Source organism: Hydra viridissima, unplaced genomic scaffold (genome assembly GCF_058129835.1).
Source record: "Hydra viridissima isolate aposymbiotic clone 2 unplaced genomic scaffold, HvirCarnegie_v1 scaffold_16, whole genome shotgun sequence".
NCBI classification, from domain to species: Eukaryota; Metazoa; Cnidaria; class Hydrozoa; order Anthoathecata; family Hydridae; genus Hydra; species Hydra viridissima.
In genome coordinates, this window is record NW_028324315.1 from 9,374,512 (window position 1) to 9,390,429 (window position 15,918).

The 15,918-nt window shown below is 31.8% G+C and overlaps 2 protein-coding genes across 7 annotated transcripts in view; both read left to right on the forward strand.

Moving 5' to 3' along the window:
* LOC149877986 (histone-lysine N-methyltransferase 2B-like) overlaps nucleotides 1-14,509 on the forward strand; it is a 33,026-nt gene extending 18,517 nt beyond the window's left edge. For 3 of the 4 annotated variants that reach the window (XR_016447970.1, XM_090074091.1, XM_090074093.1), the window contains exons 22-27: nucleotides 164-334; nucleotides 438-567; nucleotides 671-766; nucleotides 861-928; nucleotides 1,005-1,128; nucleotides 1,270-1,418. Coding sequence is in view for 3 of the 4 variants with exons in the window: in XM_090074091.1 (XP_089930217.1) it covers nucleotides 164-334; nucleotides 438-567; nucleotides 671-766; nucleotides 861-928; nucleotides 1,005-1,110 (571 nt within the window). In the remaining variant the exon portion in view is untranslated. Of the gene's footprint in view, nucleotides 1-163; nucleotides 335-437; nucleotides 568-670; nucleotides 767-860; nucleotides 929-1,004; nucleotides 1,129-1,269; nucleotides 1,419-14,391 lie in introns of those variants that run through there. The other variant, XM_090074092.1, reaches the window with a different exon arrangement.
* LOC149877987 (uncharacterized) lies at nucleotides 2,854-7,434 on the forward strand. Of its 3 annotated transcripts, XR_016447983.1 has the most exons (4): nucleotides 2,869-3,608; nucleotides 5,392-5,451; nucleotides 5,870-6,153; nucleotides 6,214-7,434. XR_016447983.1 is itself a non-coding variant. In XM_090074138.1 (3 exons), exon 3 carries the CDS (start codon nucleotides 6,296-6,298, stop codon nucleotides 6,971-6,973), a length of 678 nt encoding a protein of 225 aa, XP_089930264.1. In that variant the 5' UTR covers nucleotides 2,854-3,608; nucleotides 5,392-5,451; nucleotides 5,870-6,295; the 3' UTR covers nucleotides 6,974-7,434. The 3 variants fall into 3 exon arrangements, 2 of the variants coding, with proteins under 2 accessions (XP_089930264.1, XP_089930265.1); XM_090074138.1 differs by having other exon boundaries at nucleotides 2,854-3,608; nucleotides 5,870-7,434; XM_090074139.1 differs by having other exon boundaries at nucleotides 5,870-7,434.
* Nucleotides 14,510-15,918: the final 1,409 nt, after the last annotated feature.

Consider the following 15,918-nt stretch of genomic DNA (forward strand, 5'->3'; position numbering starts at 1 on the left):
TTTTTTTGTACTCACTTCATGTGTTTTTTTGCACTCACTTCATGTGTTTTTTCAGCAAAAAAGCGGAATTTAAATTTCACTAATTTACGACGAATTTTTATAAAAATATAAGGCACACGGCAGAATAAAATTACACGGCAGTAACGTGTGACATTTTATTTAGAAAAGCTGAAAAAGATATGTTTGCTTGGCTTGCCTCCCCCTATCGTCAGCCGCCTAAATCTTGTAATAACGATCCAGAAGAAGAATCTGTTTTTGGTCCACAAGAGCTACCTGTTGCTATGAAGTATCGGCTGTTAAAAAATCTAGCTAAAGATAACGTCGGTGTTTATAGGTGTGTTTAAATAATCTGTTAGATGTATTCATTACAAATAATCTATCATATATGTATTACAAATACACGTCACGTGTTTAAAAAATCCTTTTATGTGTTGTAGATCAAAGATACAAGGGAGAGGTTTGTTTTGTAAGAAAACGATCGAAGCAGGGAAAATGATCATTGAATACAGCGGGGAAAAGATTCGCTCGTCACTTACGGATCGACGCGAAAAATACTACGAAAAAAAGGTTTTTTTTATTTTTAAAACGAAACGAGTTTTACTATATGAAAGTGGTTTGCTACTGTGTTCACTTTTTATGAAATTTTATGAAGCTTTTGTTAAATAAATAGGGCTATGGCTGCTACATGTTTCGAATCGATGACTCTGATGTTGTTGATGCAACAACAAAAGGCAACGCTGCTAGATTCATCAATCATTCTTGTGAGGTATAATTTCGATTAAGCTTTATTTGAGTGGAAGAAATGAACGTCGCCTCGCCATCGTTTCGCATCATAACATAATTTTCACTTTTTTTTTCAGCCAAATTGCTTCTCGCGTATCATATCTATAGATGGTTGTAAAAAAATTATTATATTCGCTCAAAAAAGGTAAGTTTTATTTTCTTAAAAAAATAGAAAATGTTGTTTTACTACAAATTTGAAAGGAATTCGTTTTAAAACGCAGGGTTACAGTCGGTGAAGAATTGACTTATGACTATAAGTTTGCGCTTGAGGACGACAAACTACCGTGCTTCTGCGGTGCAAAAAGGTGCCGCAAATATCTTAATTAGTGAATAGAAGACAAATGCGTAAGATTAATTTTTTAATTCTAGATTCTTTTTGTGCTTGATAAATTAAATATTAAGTTAATTTTTAATTTATCAAGATTTTGTATTTTTTTTTTTTAAATAACTTTTGTTACTTACTAATCATATGAAAATTCTTTTCAGGTCCGAAAAAAAACAAACCTAAAAAGAAGAAATGGTGAAGATTTAAACAATAAATTTGGCTCTTTACGTTTTTTCTCTAGATATTTAATCTGTCTTATACTAATATAAATATTCATGAAAGCTCATAAAGATTATTTTAACATTTAAAACAGTTATGTTTTACGTCGTGTGGCTCGTACTCTTTCCAACTAAATTGCTATTTAGCAATAAAAGTCAGTTTCAAATCAGCGTTGCCTTATGGCATTATGGAATATTAAATTTTGGAGAATTGACACTTTTTTGACCCAATGGAATTTTTTGGCACAAAAAAAATTAAAAATTCTTGAAAAAATGTTTGTTTTGGGAAAAAAGTGAAAATTAAATTTTACTCCTCGTGATTTTTAAGGTTTTTTATTGGTGATTTTTAAGGTTGGTACCTATCAATAAGAAATAAAAATTGAAATAAGACAACGCACAACATGATTTTATATTTTTTTCATTCAAAATAAATTATTTAGAAATAATTAAATTAAATCAACTCTTTTTGCCTCGATTATTACTGAAAATATGATGTTTTAATGATAGATTGTAAACAAACTTTGGGAAAAAAGTTAAATTTAAATTTTACTTTTATTTTAAATTCTTACTTTTTTCCTATTCTTTCGATTGGTTGAGTCTCTATATCGCCGTAAATTAAATCCAACTGAAGAGCAGCACCGGTCAATTTTGACGTCAACTTGTGAAAAAAAAAAGATTTGATTTTGAGAAAAGGTTTTTTAAAACTTTTCCTCTATTTATCATTTGTTTACTCATTTTAACCTGATAACTATGACAACCAATGTTTAACACCAACACAAACAACAACATTTTAGTTTCGTTGTGCAAAAATTAAATAAGTTAATTTCGAGTAATTAACAATTAAAGGCTGCTGAAATTAATCGTGTTCAATCGATTAACAGTTTTCCTAAGAGTTTTTAGAAATTGCCTACGAATTTTTAATGCTCTAAGTTCCTAACGCTGTGTTATTTAAAGGATTGGCTTTAAAGCGAGCTTCAACAAAATGTATACTTTTGTTGGATCTGGTATATTGTGAAGGTGGGGTAAGGGGTGGGGGGTGGGTGGGGGAGAAAGAAATTATAAACATAATCTTTAAGCTTTATTCAACGAATTCGATCGACAAAAAGTGGAAGACACCCGAAACACTTGGTGGACATGTTGCACGTACAGTTGCATCAAACGTAAAACAGTGGGCAGCGTTAAAGTTTAACACTGTTTTAATGACAACCAGAAACTCAGTTCTAACTTCACTGTTAAAATGATAATAGAAGGAAATAGTTCATTGAGTATGACACGTAACAAATCTTTTTTTTTTTTTTTAAGTGACATTGTTTCATCCAGAGGAGAGAGCCTTGAACAAATCGTTTTAATAGAATGAAGTCTTCATCTTATTTATTGTCACACATTTTTACGGACGTTAAGAATATAGCAATAGAAGGCTTATTAAACCAATCAAATTAAGTTTTATTAAACACAAAGTTTCATTGCATATTTTAACTTAAACTTGATAAAGATTGCTTTGCAGATTGATAAAATATGTCATGTGAAATTTGGGGGTTGTTTTTGATTTATGCTTTATATTTAGTTGTAAACCTTCAAGTATGTATTGTGGGTTGTGTTTGACCAATCAAAGTCCATCGCGTTGTTATCAACTAATCAAATGTTGCATTAATATTTGATTTACTTTGGGTTAACAAAACCTTTTAGACTTATGATTGGTACGTTTGTCATATCGTGCTGATTTAAGTCATTTTGTCAACAACACATAGTCAACAACTTGTTTGAGACTTTTCACATGTTTTCAAAAGGTTTAAGTTATAACGCTGAGAGTTTGTACTGAAATACAAGTTTTTATGCTTTGACAACTCAAAATGACTACAGAAAACGAATATTGGGACGTAATGGTGTCTTATAATTGGAGAACTGGTAAAGAATGCGCTAATTATCTACATAAAGTTTTGACTGAAAACGATTTAAAGGTTTGGATTGATGAACAGAACATGGGCGGTGATTTGAAACAAGAAATGGCAAAAGCAGTAGAAAACTCCAAAGTTATTTTGTTGCTCATCTCAGAAGAATACAAGAACTCACATAACTGCAAAAGAGAATACACGCATGCAGATGAGTGCCGGAAAAAAATCATACCCATTCAAGTTGAAAACTACCTGCCTCCCAAATCTTCCAAGTTAGCTCTTATTATATCAGGGAAGATATATTATCAACTTTATGAAAATAAGGAAGAAAATATGAAGAAAATACTAAATGAAATTAGGACTCTTATCGGGAAAGTTGCTCGATCGAAGGTACGTAAAAGTATTTTTATAAGAAACTTTATAAAATTCTATTGTGAATTAACTTTTTGCATAACTGTTATTTAATTCCAACATTGTTTCTCCTAATCTGATAGAAACTCAGTTACTCAGTTTTTTATAGATCAGACCTTCTTTCAATATTACTTAGGAGTTGAGTGGTGTAAGCGAGCGCGCTCACATACATGCTTGTTTTGTTTTTCTTTGTCGCTTCCAACTCTCTTCATTAGAGATTTTTAAAAAGAATGAATTTAGAATGTTAATAATAGGTGAATATCTTTTTGTTTTTATATCAAGGCGTATTGAGATAACATGTTACATGCAACAAAGGACAAGGTCTTTTGCAGATCAGGAGTTTTTTCCAATATTCTAACTAAAACTTCTTATTTCACTACAACTTCTAATCTGCAGCTTCTTATTTCACGACACAATCCTGACTCAGACGACTTCAAAATACAAAAAGCATGTTAATTACGTCGTCCTGCTTACTTTTTCGTTCAACTATCTGCGTCTTCTTTTTTAAAACATGGCGAGAAATATACATTTTTTTAAGTGGCAAAATATTTTTCTAATGGAAGATGTAGAAAAGTTTTTCTTTACACTCTCATCATCCACATTATCGAAGATGTATAAAGTTTTTCCATTTTCGAAATAGTGATGCATTTTTTTAGTTTCAGATTAATCACGTGCATCTCCAGAGATGCATCTTTAGTAATCATACTTCTTATGACTCATACTCTTCGATCTCTACCAAAAATGGTAAGGAATAAAATATAAAAAAGCAAAATGTTGAAAGATACTTACAAATTTCCTATAAAGTTTTTTTACTTCAAATAAACTTTGTTGGGTAGTTTACTGAAAAAATCGTTTTGTCGAAAGTAAGAGCATCCTCGACTTATCTTTCTTTCATATTATCTTACATCGAAGAATGTAAGATTTTATATGCAATTCCTAACAGTGGTTCTTGAGAAGTTCATAAACTTGCTCAAACATAACTTTTAGGAAATGGGGTAAGCAAGGAGATCTGTTTTCTATATTCAAGGAGATCATTTTTATGGGCAAAGCAGAAAAAGCTTTTTGTGGTTGTTTACAAATAAAGTTGTCAAACAGGTGTTATACGTTGATTTTCCGCCATTATGTCAGTGCTGGTTAATCGATTTCCATAAAAATCAAACGCCGCTAAATTCACCAGTACTTAAAAATCTCTTTATCATTGCTAATACATAAAATAAAAACGTGTGAGCAGACAGGATACTCTCAAAAGAAACTTTGTTCCATTCACAGTGCAATAGAAAGCATGGTGATTGTTAACAATTGATATTTACCTGGTCAGTGCGAGCATCTATTTTTGAAGAAAAATGAAGCTTCGAATGTTTTTGTATTTGAATCAAAAAGAGGTTTTGCAATTTACGATGAAATCAATACGAAACATCGTGAGAATGCTTTTAATTAAAGCTATTTGAATTATTACACATGGCTAAAAGACTGGATTCGATTAAAAAATAGAAGTACTTGCCTTCAAGCAAGTTGCACGATTTTAACCCTTAACATTGTTTAAAGTTTAGCTTAAGTAAAAAAATTTCATGAAAGTCAGTTTTATAGAAAATTTAGTAAAATAAATTTTATTTTTTTTTTAACAGCAAAGTAAAATGATTTATCTTTTTGTTTTGATAAAAGTTAAAAGTTATCCATTACACATACATGTTTTACGCCAAAATAAAAAAAACGTAAAAAATCTATGAGTATCCTTCAATTTTTATTAAATGTGCTTGTTTAGATAAATCGTTAGGAGATGAAACAGAAAGTGCCGAGAAGCCTGGTGAAGATGTCAAAGCTGGTAAGCTGTTAGCTATGTGTTTAGATTTTTGTTAGTATGCACATTCCTATTGTATGAATTATGTTTAAATCATTTTTAACATAACAATCAGATAATGAAAAGAGACATTGTAAATACTAGAGGGTTTTAGCTATAATAAAAGGAGATTTGATAAAACTGATGAGTCAATTGGCGTGATAGAACTTCGTTCTTCACTTTGCTTTTTGAAGGTTGATGTTATTTTAATTTATTATTTAGATTTATTATTTTCAGCTTATCATTATTATGACCATTATTATCATAAATAATTTTGTTATTTTTATTATCATTAAATTTTTCAAATACATAAAATCCAAGTTAAATTTTTTAAAGTTGTTATGTTGTATTTTAGAATTAAAATGTTTTTGTATTTTAGAATTAAAATGTTTTCGTATTTTAGAATTAACATCCCGACACTCCGTTTTCGGACTCCTTCCTCCATCGAAAGCCTTCTGTTCACGTGACGATGAACTTGATCAAATTCATAAATACGTGTGCCAAACAAACGATTCGGGTAAACCAATCACAATTTTAACTGGAATGTCTGGAATAGGAAAGACTCAGCTCGCTAGAAAGTATGCAGCAATTTACAACGACCATTTTGAACGTATTGTGTGGGTGGATACAGCATTTGACAAAATACAAGTTTCTGTGACTAATCTCTGTCTCCAACTAAGATTAACCGTAAAAGATTCTCAAGGCGATCCGTTCGATATTGAAATAGTTTGTAGAAAAATACATCAGGTATTTTTCTACAAACTATTTCAATATCGAACGGTATTGAAATAGTTTGTATCTGTTTGAAGGATATGGGAAAATATAAAGAATGACAGGTACACGATACATGTTAACATGTAAATGTTATCAAATACGCAAAGAAATCACGGAAATATGCCAAAAAAACATCGTTTATTTTTTGAGATTGCAAATGGAAGGCGTCAAAGAACACGTTGACGATGGGAAGCACTTCTATAACCATTTTATCCACATGTTTCATATTAACGAATCGAAAATGTATGAGGGGTTCCAACTACAAAGTGAGAAAATCCAACGTTTTATATCAAACAAAGGTATTTTTCAAGAAGCAATAAACATTCTTGACGCCATTCAAAAGTATAACAAAAAATGTTACGGAACTGAGAACGAAATAGTTTTAGATACAAAAAAGAATATAGCACTCTGTTTGAGTGATATGGGAAATTATAATGAAGCATTAGAAGTTCATAATCAAGTTGACAAAATACAAACGGATATTTTAGGTATCAAACATCCATCAACATTGGCTACAAAAAATAATATAGCAGTCTGTTTGAAGGATATGGGAAAATATAATAAAGCTTTAGAAATTTATTATCAAGTTGATAAAATACGAACGGATATTTTAGGTATCAATCATCCATCAACATTGAATACAAAAAATATTATCGCAATCTGTTTAAAACGGAGAGAAATGGAAGATCGAAATGGAAGATCGAAATTGTCAGCTATTTTATCATTTTCCTAAATACCGATTAATGTTAATTTATTAGAAATATGTAAATAGATATGATTTTCACATCTTTTTTTATCGGAGGTTCTTTATCCAATTTACGATAAAAAAAAGTTTAAAGATGATAGATGTTGAAACAAAGTAAAATTATGATGGAGGAATTCATAACAAAAAATGAGTTTCTATTGAGTTATTGATTGAAGTATGCAAATGAATGAAAATTCGTTCGAAAGAGTTTCAAGTAAATTTTTTTTTTCAGTCGGAAAATTAGAAACGTGAAGTTTCAAACCCTTGGGAGAAGTTTTAAATAAATTTCGAATGATGTTTTATGTAAAAGTAAAATAAAAAATTAAAAGTTTTATAGTTTTAGCAAGAGTTGTATAGTTTTTTTTATAATTTTGTTAAACTATTAAATTTTTTGAGCAATTAAAATGTAGTAAAATTTAATTCAATTATATTAATGTCATAACTAACTACAATTAATTATTTTTCTCATAATTAAACTTGAAGTCAAATAAGTATGAGGCTGGCAAAATTAATTGCTCTTTAAGTCAGAAGTGAATGTATGCAAGCGTTAATATCAGAATTAACGGAAAAAACGCGTGAAAAAAATGAACTCGCCTTGTGAAAATTAAATCAGATAACTATCATTTTACAAAACATTCAAGCATATCCATATCCGTACGCACAATCAGTGGCGTATCTAGGGTAGGGCAGGTAGGGCACGTGCCATGGGCGCCAGCCTGAAAGGGGCGCAAAAGAGGCTTGGTTGCGATACAATAAGCGAGAATTATATAAAATAAATTAAGAAATAATATATCATATAAAATAAATATATTATATAAAATAAAGTTTGTGTCATCATTTATTAAAAAATTTTAATTAAGCACTTTATGTGGGGGAAGAGGGGCGCGAGATCGGTGTTTGCCCCAGGCGCTATTTACCCTAGGTACGCCACTGCGCACAATGTCATTCAAAACCCAAAACCCTTCACAAAAGCATTACAATTAAAAAATGTGAAAAATATATATATTCGAAAAAACAATAATAGTCACACAAATGTATCAATCGGATCGCTAGTTTCGGTTTACAAGAGAGAATTTCACTTGAATGAAAGAAGTTATATATTATATTTAGTGCAGCAGATAAGCATAACAATTGTGCAAGAGTGGATAAAAGCATGAAATTTCTTTTAGATGTAGAAAATAAGTATCCAATGCATTTAAGATATGGTGGCACGTCCAGTTTTACCAAAAAGGTATGGTAAATGAGCTGCCGAAAGATGAAGAATAATTACGTCACTTTTCACGGAATATTTTTTTTTTGTAACAAAATTTTTAATAAATTACCGTATAATTACCGCATAGTCTAAATTTATCCAATCATATTGCACTTTTAAAAAACGATTAAAAAAAAAAAAAAACGATTAAAAAACAAATCACATCACAAATAAAATATAAAAGTTTTGAAAAATAGATACACAATATTTATCGATTAAAAGTAAGTTTATAGTTATTTTTTAAAATGTGTTGATATATATATATATATATATATATATATATATATATATATATATATATATATATATATATATATATATATATATATATATATATATATATATATATATATATATATATATTGTTGCGATATATTGTTGCACATCCTATTTCTACGGAGAATGAGGTCTTTAACAGCCCTAATTCGATTGACTGGGCAAAGTGTATTTTCTGCCAAACTGTCTCTGCAAACAAGTTGATAGGCCCCACTAATTCTAAGCGTTCTGATTGTTTGACAAGTTACAAATCACTTGCCTAAATCTTACCACAATTTGTGCAGGCAGATTTGCTACCGCCTGGATTTTATATTCAGCGATTAGATGATGGCAGTGGCTTTGAAAGTACTTTAATTGCGAACAAAGCTAATGGCATAAATCCTGCAGAATGTTTTACTATTCCACAGAACTCAATCGAGCAGCTAAACGTTTTCGTTGCGCATCCCTAGCTGCAGAGGGTGAATCCTTATTGAATGAAGCCCAGGCACTTAATGTTGAGCACAGCTCATTCAGGCGATCAATGTCAAGTGATATCAGAAAATCAAATTTGGTTTACACACAACCGGTTTGTTTTATTTGTGATACCAGTGAGTCAAAAGACTCATTGCACAGCGTCTGTAGCACGGATCTGGATATTAAAGTCCGCGAGTGTGCTATTTCCTTGGGTGATTCTACATTATTGACCAAGTTGAGCGACAAAGATTTAATTGCTCAAGAGGCTAAGTATCACACTAAGTGTCTCAATGACCTGTACAACAAAAAACGTGCTTTTGATAGACGTATGCGTGCTGAAACGCAGCAAGTAGAAGATGAAGTTGACTGTGTACATCAGTGGCGGATCAAGGGGGGGCTAGGGGGTGCTATAGCCCCGGGCCCCACAATTTTAGGGGCCCCGATTCAAAGTAAATAATTTTTTATTAACTCTGAAAATTAAATGTTTTATTAACTTAAAAGAGCCAAAGTTAAATTTACTAAACTGTCTGAAAACAAAAGCACAAAAATAAAATAACTATCAACAAAAACGCTGCATTATATATTTTTTTCCGGTCTTTGACAACGAAGGAGCGCAACTACTTCTACAAAAAAAACTTAGCTCGTTTATTGAAAAAGACTATTCGGATAAGAACAAAAGAAAGGTAATTAAAAAATTGAGCAACGGAGAAAACCAAGTTGATTCTTTAAGCGTATCCGACAAGTTTCGAGTGAATACATTTTTTGTCATTATTGACAAACCTGTGACATAATTAACTATAAGAAGTGATGGTTACAACCACGTAAATAAGTTATTTGGATTTCTATCGAAGCTGTTAACTATTAGTACCATGGAATTGCAAGTTAGCGCGAAAAAAATTGTAGACGTGTACTCAAATGATTTAGAAGATAGTTTCATATTTGAAATAGAACAATTTGTAACATTATTAAAGTTGCAGCCTCCGGGGTTTTTTTTCGCATAAAAACGAAATCTGAGACTGAAAACACTTTGATTCTCTGCATGTTTTAAATTGGATTGTTGAAACCGATATTATTGATGTATTTCCAAATGTTTATATAGCATATCGCTTGTTTCTAACTATTCCCATAAAAAATTGCGAGGCTGAGAGATCATTCTCTACTCTTAAAAGAGTTAAGAACATGCACCGATCAACAATGGTCCATAGTCGTTTAAGTAATATAGCAAGATTAACTACTGAGTCAAAATTATTAGAAACTTTGGATTTCAGCGATGTGATTGCAGATTTTGCGGGGAAGAAAAACAGAAAAAAATCACTCAACTTAGTTCAATAAAATAAATATAAAATTTGTATATAAATAAATATCCGTGATAGCGTTTTCAAGAAAGTCTTAGTTTTACTAATTTTTGTCGTTGTTAGTGGAACGGGGCCTCCTACTTTTAAATAGCCCCGGGCCCCGAAAAGTCTTAATCCGCCACTGGTGTACATGGTATTGTTTTTGCTCAGTTGATCGCTTACATTGAAGAAACAAGGTCAGAGAATGGTATCACACCCATCTTCAAACTAGCTGATCTAGCTAGACTATATGCTGATCGCTTGTCCCAACTAACTGAAAATAGGCTACATATACCAACTCAGCGTATGCATAGCACACGTTTGAAAGAAAGACTACAAGCCTATTTTCCTAACATGCATGCACAACAGGAAGGTCGAGATGTTTTACTTGTTTTTAATTGTGACATTGGTCCAGCACTTCTTAAAGCCTGTCAATATGACTGTGATCGTGATGCAGTGTGTTTGTCAAGGGCTGCGCAGATTATACGCCAAGCTATATTTGACACCGCTGAACCTTTTACAGGAACATTTCAGCCACGGTGTCAGGAAAGGTCAGTATCAAAAAACCTCCTCGCACTCGTTAATATGATACTGGAAGATCCAAGCATTGACATACAAACCAAGCCAATAATTACTCCTGCTGCACTTACTATAAGCCAGCTACTTACTTTTAACAGTGTAAAGTGTAAGCGATCAGAGAAATCTAACTCTTCTGCTGTTAAAAATAGACGAATTCAATCACAAGAAACTCCATTACATCTGTATGTTAGTTTACTTGTGCATGGAACTACAAGAAAAACGATCACTTATTGATAAGCTATTTCATCTTGGTTTAAGTGTATCATATGATCGAGTACTTGCACTGACAACTGAACTAGGAAATGAAGTGTGTGATCAGTATAACAGTGAGCAATTTGTGTGTCCTCTGAAACTGAGAAAACAACTGTTTACTGTTGCAGCTGTTGATAATATTGACCACAACCCCACAGCAACAACAGCTCGTGGAGCATTTCATGGCACAGCTATTTCATTAGCTCAGCAACCTGATAATTACAGCACTGGTGTTCCACGCAATGTTATGTTGCTTCTTAACTCGCGTGGTAGTAAGAAAATAAAAGCTTTACCGGAATCATACTCAGATGTTACCCAAGTTAGGCTTAAAAATGATCAACCAGCTATACCTATCTGCAGTGGTCCATTTACAGGTAGTGGTGCTGTGTGGGAACAGGAACTCAATAAAGAACATTTGTGGCTTGAAACTGTTAGACAGGTTCATGATGCCGATGGATCAAATGACAATTTGCAATCAGTGGAATGGCTTTCACGGTTGGCATACCATGCCAATAACATTATCAATCCAGACATAAATTTATCAATAGTTTTATTGTTGCCACTATTTCAAGATTCTTCCAATAGTGTTGCCATGATCCGACACTCAATGGATGTAATAAAAAATTCTATCCAACATCTTCAAAACAGATCCCTGTTATTACGTTTGATCAATCGCTGTATGCTATTGCTAAAACTATTCAATGGAACTGGCCTGATTTTTACGGAGAAAATAAATTTGTAGTTATGATTGGTGGCCTGCACATAGAAATGGCTTATCTTAAAGCGCTTGGTAGCTTATTAAAGGGAAGCGGCTGGGTCTAGGCTGTTACTGCAGTTGGAATTGTAACATCAGGCACCGCTGAAGCTCTTTTGTCTGCATCCCATGTAAAACGTTGTCGGTATGTACATGAAATTTCTGTTTCTGCAATTCATATACTACAGTATCAAGCATACGAGTTCTATTGTAGTTAGCTTGACGATGGCGTTCAACCGTTGCCTTTCACTAGCTGGAGCGTAAAGCAAATGGTTCATCCACAGTTTGCTTATTGGAGTACAGTCAAAGAAATCCAGCTTATTTTGTTTACGTTTATTAGGTCTCTGCGTACTTCAAATTTTGATCTATACTTAGACAGCTTAACAAAACTGGTACCATGGTTTTTTTCACTTGATCGTACTCATTATGCTCGATGGTTATCAGTGCACATTAGAGACCTGGATTGTCTTTTGCAGAAGTTTTTTTAACATAGTATAAAAGAAGCAAATATAAGGTACTTTTCTAATCAGCTTGATAAGCATAAACTCGACACAAAGAGGACTTGGGCTGTTAAAAATGGACTAACAGAAAAAGAAAAAAAGAAGCACACTTGCTTACCATAAAAACTAATTTCCGATAAAAAAAAATTATAAGAAGTGAAACAAATTTATGTCAAGAATATAACAAATATTTTGTAAATGTAGGCCCCTCCCTTGCTTTTAACATTGTGCAACCAAATCAAACATTTGATAATTTTTTGGGAGAAAAACTAAAAACTCGTTTTATAAAAATCCAGCGTGGTAGTTTTTCATTTTAAAGACATGCGTACGAGCATATAAAAACATTCCAGGGGTCACGACCATTTCATCTGAAACCCGCTGAAATGAGCGGATTGTTACTATAAACATATTTTTTCGTAATTTCCGCTAACTTCAGCGTAAAAACCCAATTAAAGTTTACGCGATCTTTGTGTAGCGGAAATCGTAAATCCGATAATTTGAGCTAGCTTTTTTTTAAACAGTTCCTTGTTTTGAAAACAAAAATAGAAATCAAACTCAATCTCTAACATTTCTCATTGACAAAATTAGAATAATAAGTTCCACATTTCATTTTTCACTGTCTACCTCGACAACAGATAATCAACAGTGGGTAAGAAATTTAAAATATGAATTTGGGCACGAATAAATTTCTTACTTTTTTCAGACCAAACTCTATTTTCATATGAATTTCTCCACAAATATCAAACGCCAAGTTAATCATTAAATATTATTTGCAAAAATAGAGACTATTAAGGTTAGTGTCACTAATAATGAAAGAAACTGCTTTGCCAATTACAAATACTTTTATCTAGATTTCTTTATATTGCAGTAGAACACACTGAATTTGAATATAAAAACTCAGAATTTAATTCTAGAATAGTTGTACTATATTCTACTGAACTATTTGAGTCTAATGTCAAAAACAATCTCATCCAGTGGTATTAGCTTTTGACTCCTCATACTACTTTTGTTAGAATCTGTCACCTTCTTTGTAGTCACTTGTTTGATGTTGTCCCAGAAGTCCTACATTGTTAAATAATACATTTTAAGTTTGTAACATTTTACAACATTGATTACATCCTATACTATGATATTGCATTATTGCAGCATTTTGCACTGTCTATATTAGGAACCATTTACATCTTGGGCAATAGGTCACTTTTACTATATTAAAATATTGTCAGGTAACTAAAACTGATGCCTGGCAATTTTTATTTTAGTAAAAATGACACAAATTCGCCAACTCACAAAATGTGTAAATGGCATCTAGGGGTCAACATAGACAGGTGATACTAAAGCAATACTTTTTATAAAGTAAAATTATCAAGGATATGATAACCAGTGACTTTCTCTAAATAAATAAAAAGAGAATTAAACTTTTCAGGAGACAACAAAAAACGTTTTCGATTGGTCAGAGCAAGCTTGATTATTACTTTAATTTCTCCTAAAAAAAATTTTAAATAAATGGAGTCGAATTGTTCAATTTTGGTTTGCTAGAACAACTTTTAGGATGTTTTTGATGCTTTTTAAAGGTATTTATTGTTATTTATAGAGTAGTAGAAGTGGCGAAGGCTTCCTTTTAAGGGCTTCCTTTTAAGTTGCATTCAGGACTTATATATTTTGTCTGGTCAAAATGGATCCTGCTTTATAACAAAACAAACTAACATCTAATGTGAATAAAACTTGATTGTCTAATTTAAAACTAGGTTTAGAATACTTTTGGAAATGTAAGAAATTATTACATGTCTTAGGTAGTAGATGTTTGGAGTGGGGAGTCCATTTGCAACTGCTTTAGGATAGATAGCCTCAGATGCCCAGGTTTTTTTCAAGATTGGTAACCTTTGGTGTTTTTGAGCCATCGTTATAAAATTATTATCTTCGTTCAAAAAAGGTAAGTCGTATTTTCTTTAAAAGATTGCAAATGTTGTTTTACTACAAACTTTAAAGGAATTCGTTTTTAAACGCAGGGTTACAGTCGGTGAGGAATCGACTTATGACCATAAGTTTGCGGTTGAGGACGACAAACTACCGTGCTTCTGCGGTGCAAAAAGGTGCCGCAAATATCTTAATTAGCGAATAAAAGACAAAGGGGTAAGGTTAATTTTTTAATTCTAGATTTTTCTTTTTGTTCCTGATAAATTAGATATTAAGTGAATTTTTGATTTATCAAGATTTTGTAGTTTTTTTTTTTAAACAACTTTTGCTACTTCTTAATCATATAAAAATTCTTTTCAGATCCGAAAAAAAAAACTTAAAAAGAAGAAATGCTGAAGATTTAAACAATAAATTTGGCTCTTTACGTTTTTTCTCTAGATATTTAATCTGTCTTATACAAATATAAATATTCATGAAAGCTCATAAAGATTATTTTAACATTCAAAACAGCTATCTTTCCTACTAAAATGCGGTTTAGCAATAAAAATCATTTTTAAATCAGCGTTGCATTATGGCACTATGGGATGCCAAATTTTGGAGAATTGAAATTTTTTTGACCTAATAGGATTTTATGGCATTTTGACTCAGAAAAATTAAAATTTCTTGAAAAAATGTTTATTTTGGAAAAAAAGTTGAAATTAAATTACTACTCCTCGTGAATTTTAAGGATGAAAAACAATTTTCGACTTCCAATCAAAGATTAACTTGTTGATCTAATTTTTAACTAACGCAAAACTTGCACAGATATGTTTAAACAGTATTTGTTTCTTTAGAAGTAAAAGACTTTTGTGTTTGATGCCTTGTGTTCGATGAAGTTAGCATAACACACTTTTCAAATTACTGGGGCAGATCGCTCGCCATACATGAAACTTGGGAGCAAGTTTCTCAATTTGAATTTGCTAGCGACATGTCTACCTTTCGACTAAAAAAAATATTGCTTGCTGGCATTTTTAAAACGTTCTCTTGCGATAAGTTTCATCAACTTCAATCAAACAGAAGTTTTCTCGGCTTAAAAGTTAAAACAGCTTTTTTGAACGACGAACTGCTTTAATTTCTCCATCAACACAAATCGCTTTGAAGTTTTCTTTTTATGATATACTTTATGTTCTTGAGATTTTGTGACAACATGTTACTTTCTACACTGAGAGCACAGATTGCTGATCAATTGAATCAGGCTAAAGCTGCAAGAGCAAAACTTGAATTAGTGAGTGTTTTTCTGCTTTTCTTTTTTCGCGCAGTAATTCAGTTTTAGTGCTTTGAACATGAGCGATTAAGAAGTGCGAGTGATTTTCCTAACAAAGCTTGCCTGCGACTTAAATTTCTCGCAAGACCTTTTTGCGACTGACGTGGATTTGCGTTTATGGAGCGATTTTTCTTTACTTCTTTCTTTAAATTCTTTCTTTTTTCCAATTCCTGCTTTTCTTTCGATTGATGGAGTCTGTATATCGCCGTAAGATAAATCCAACAGAAGAGCAGCACCGGTCAATTCTGACATGTCAACTTGTGAAAAAGAAAGATTTTGAAGAAAGATTTTTTAAAACTTTTTCTATATTTATCAT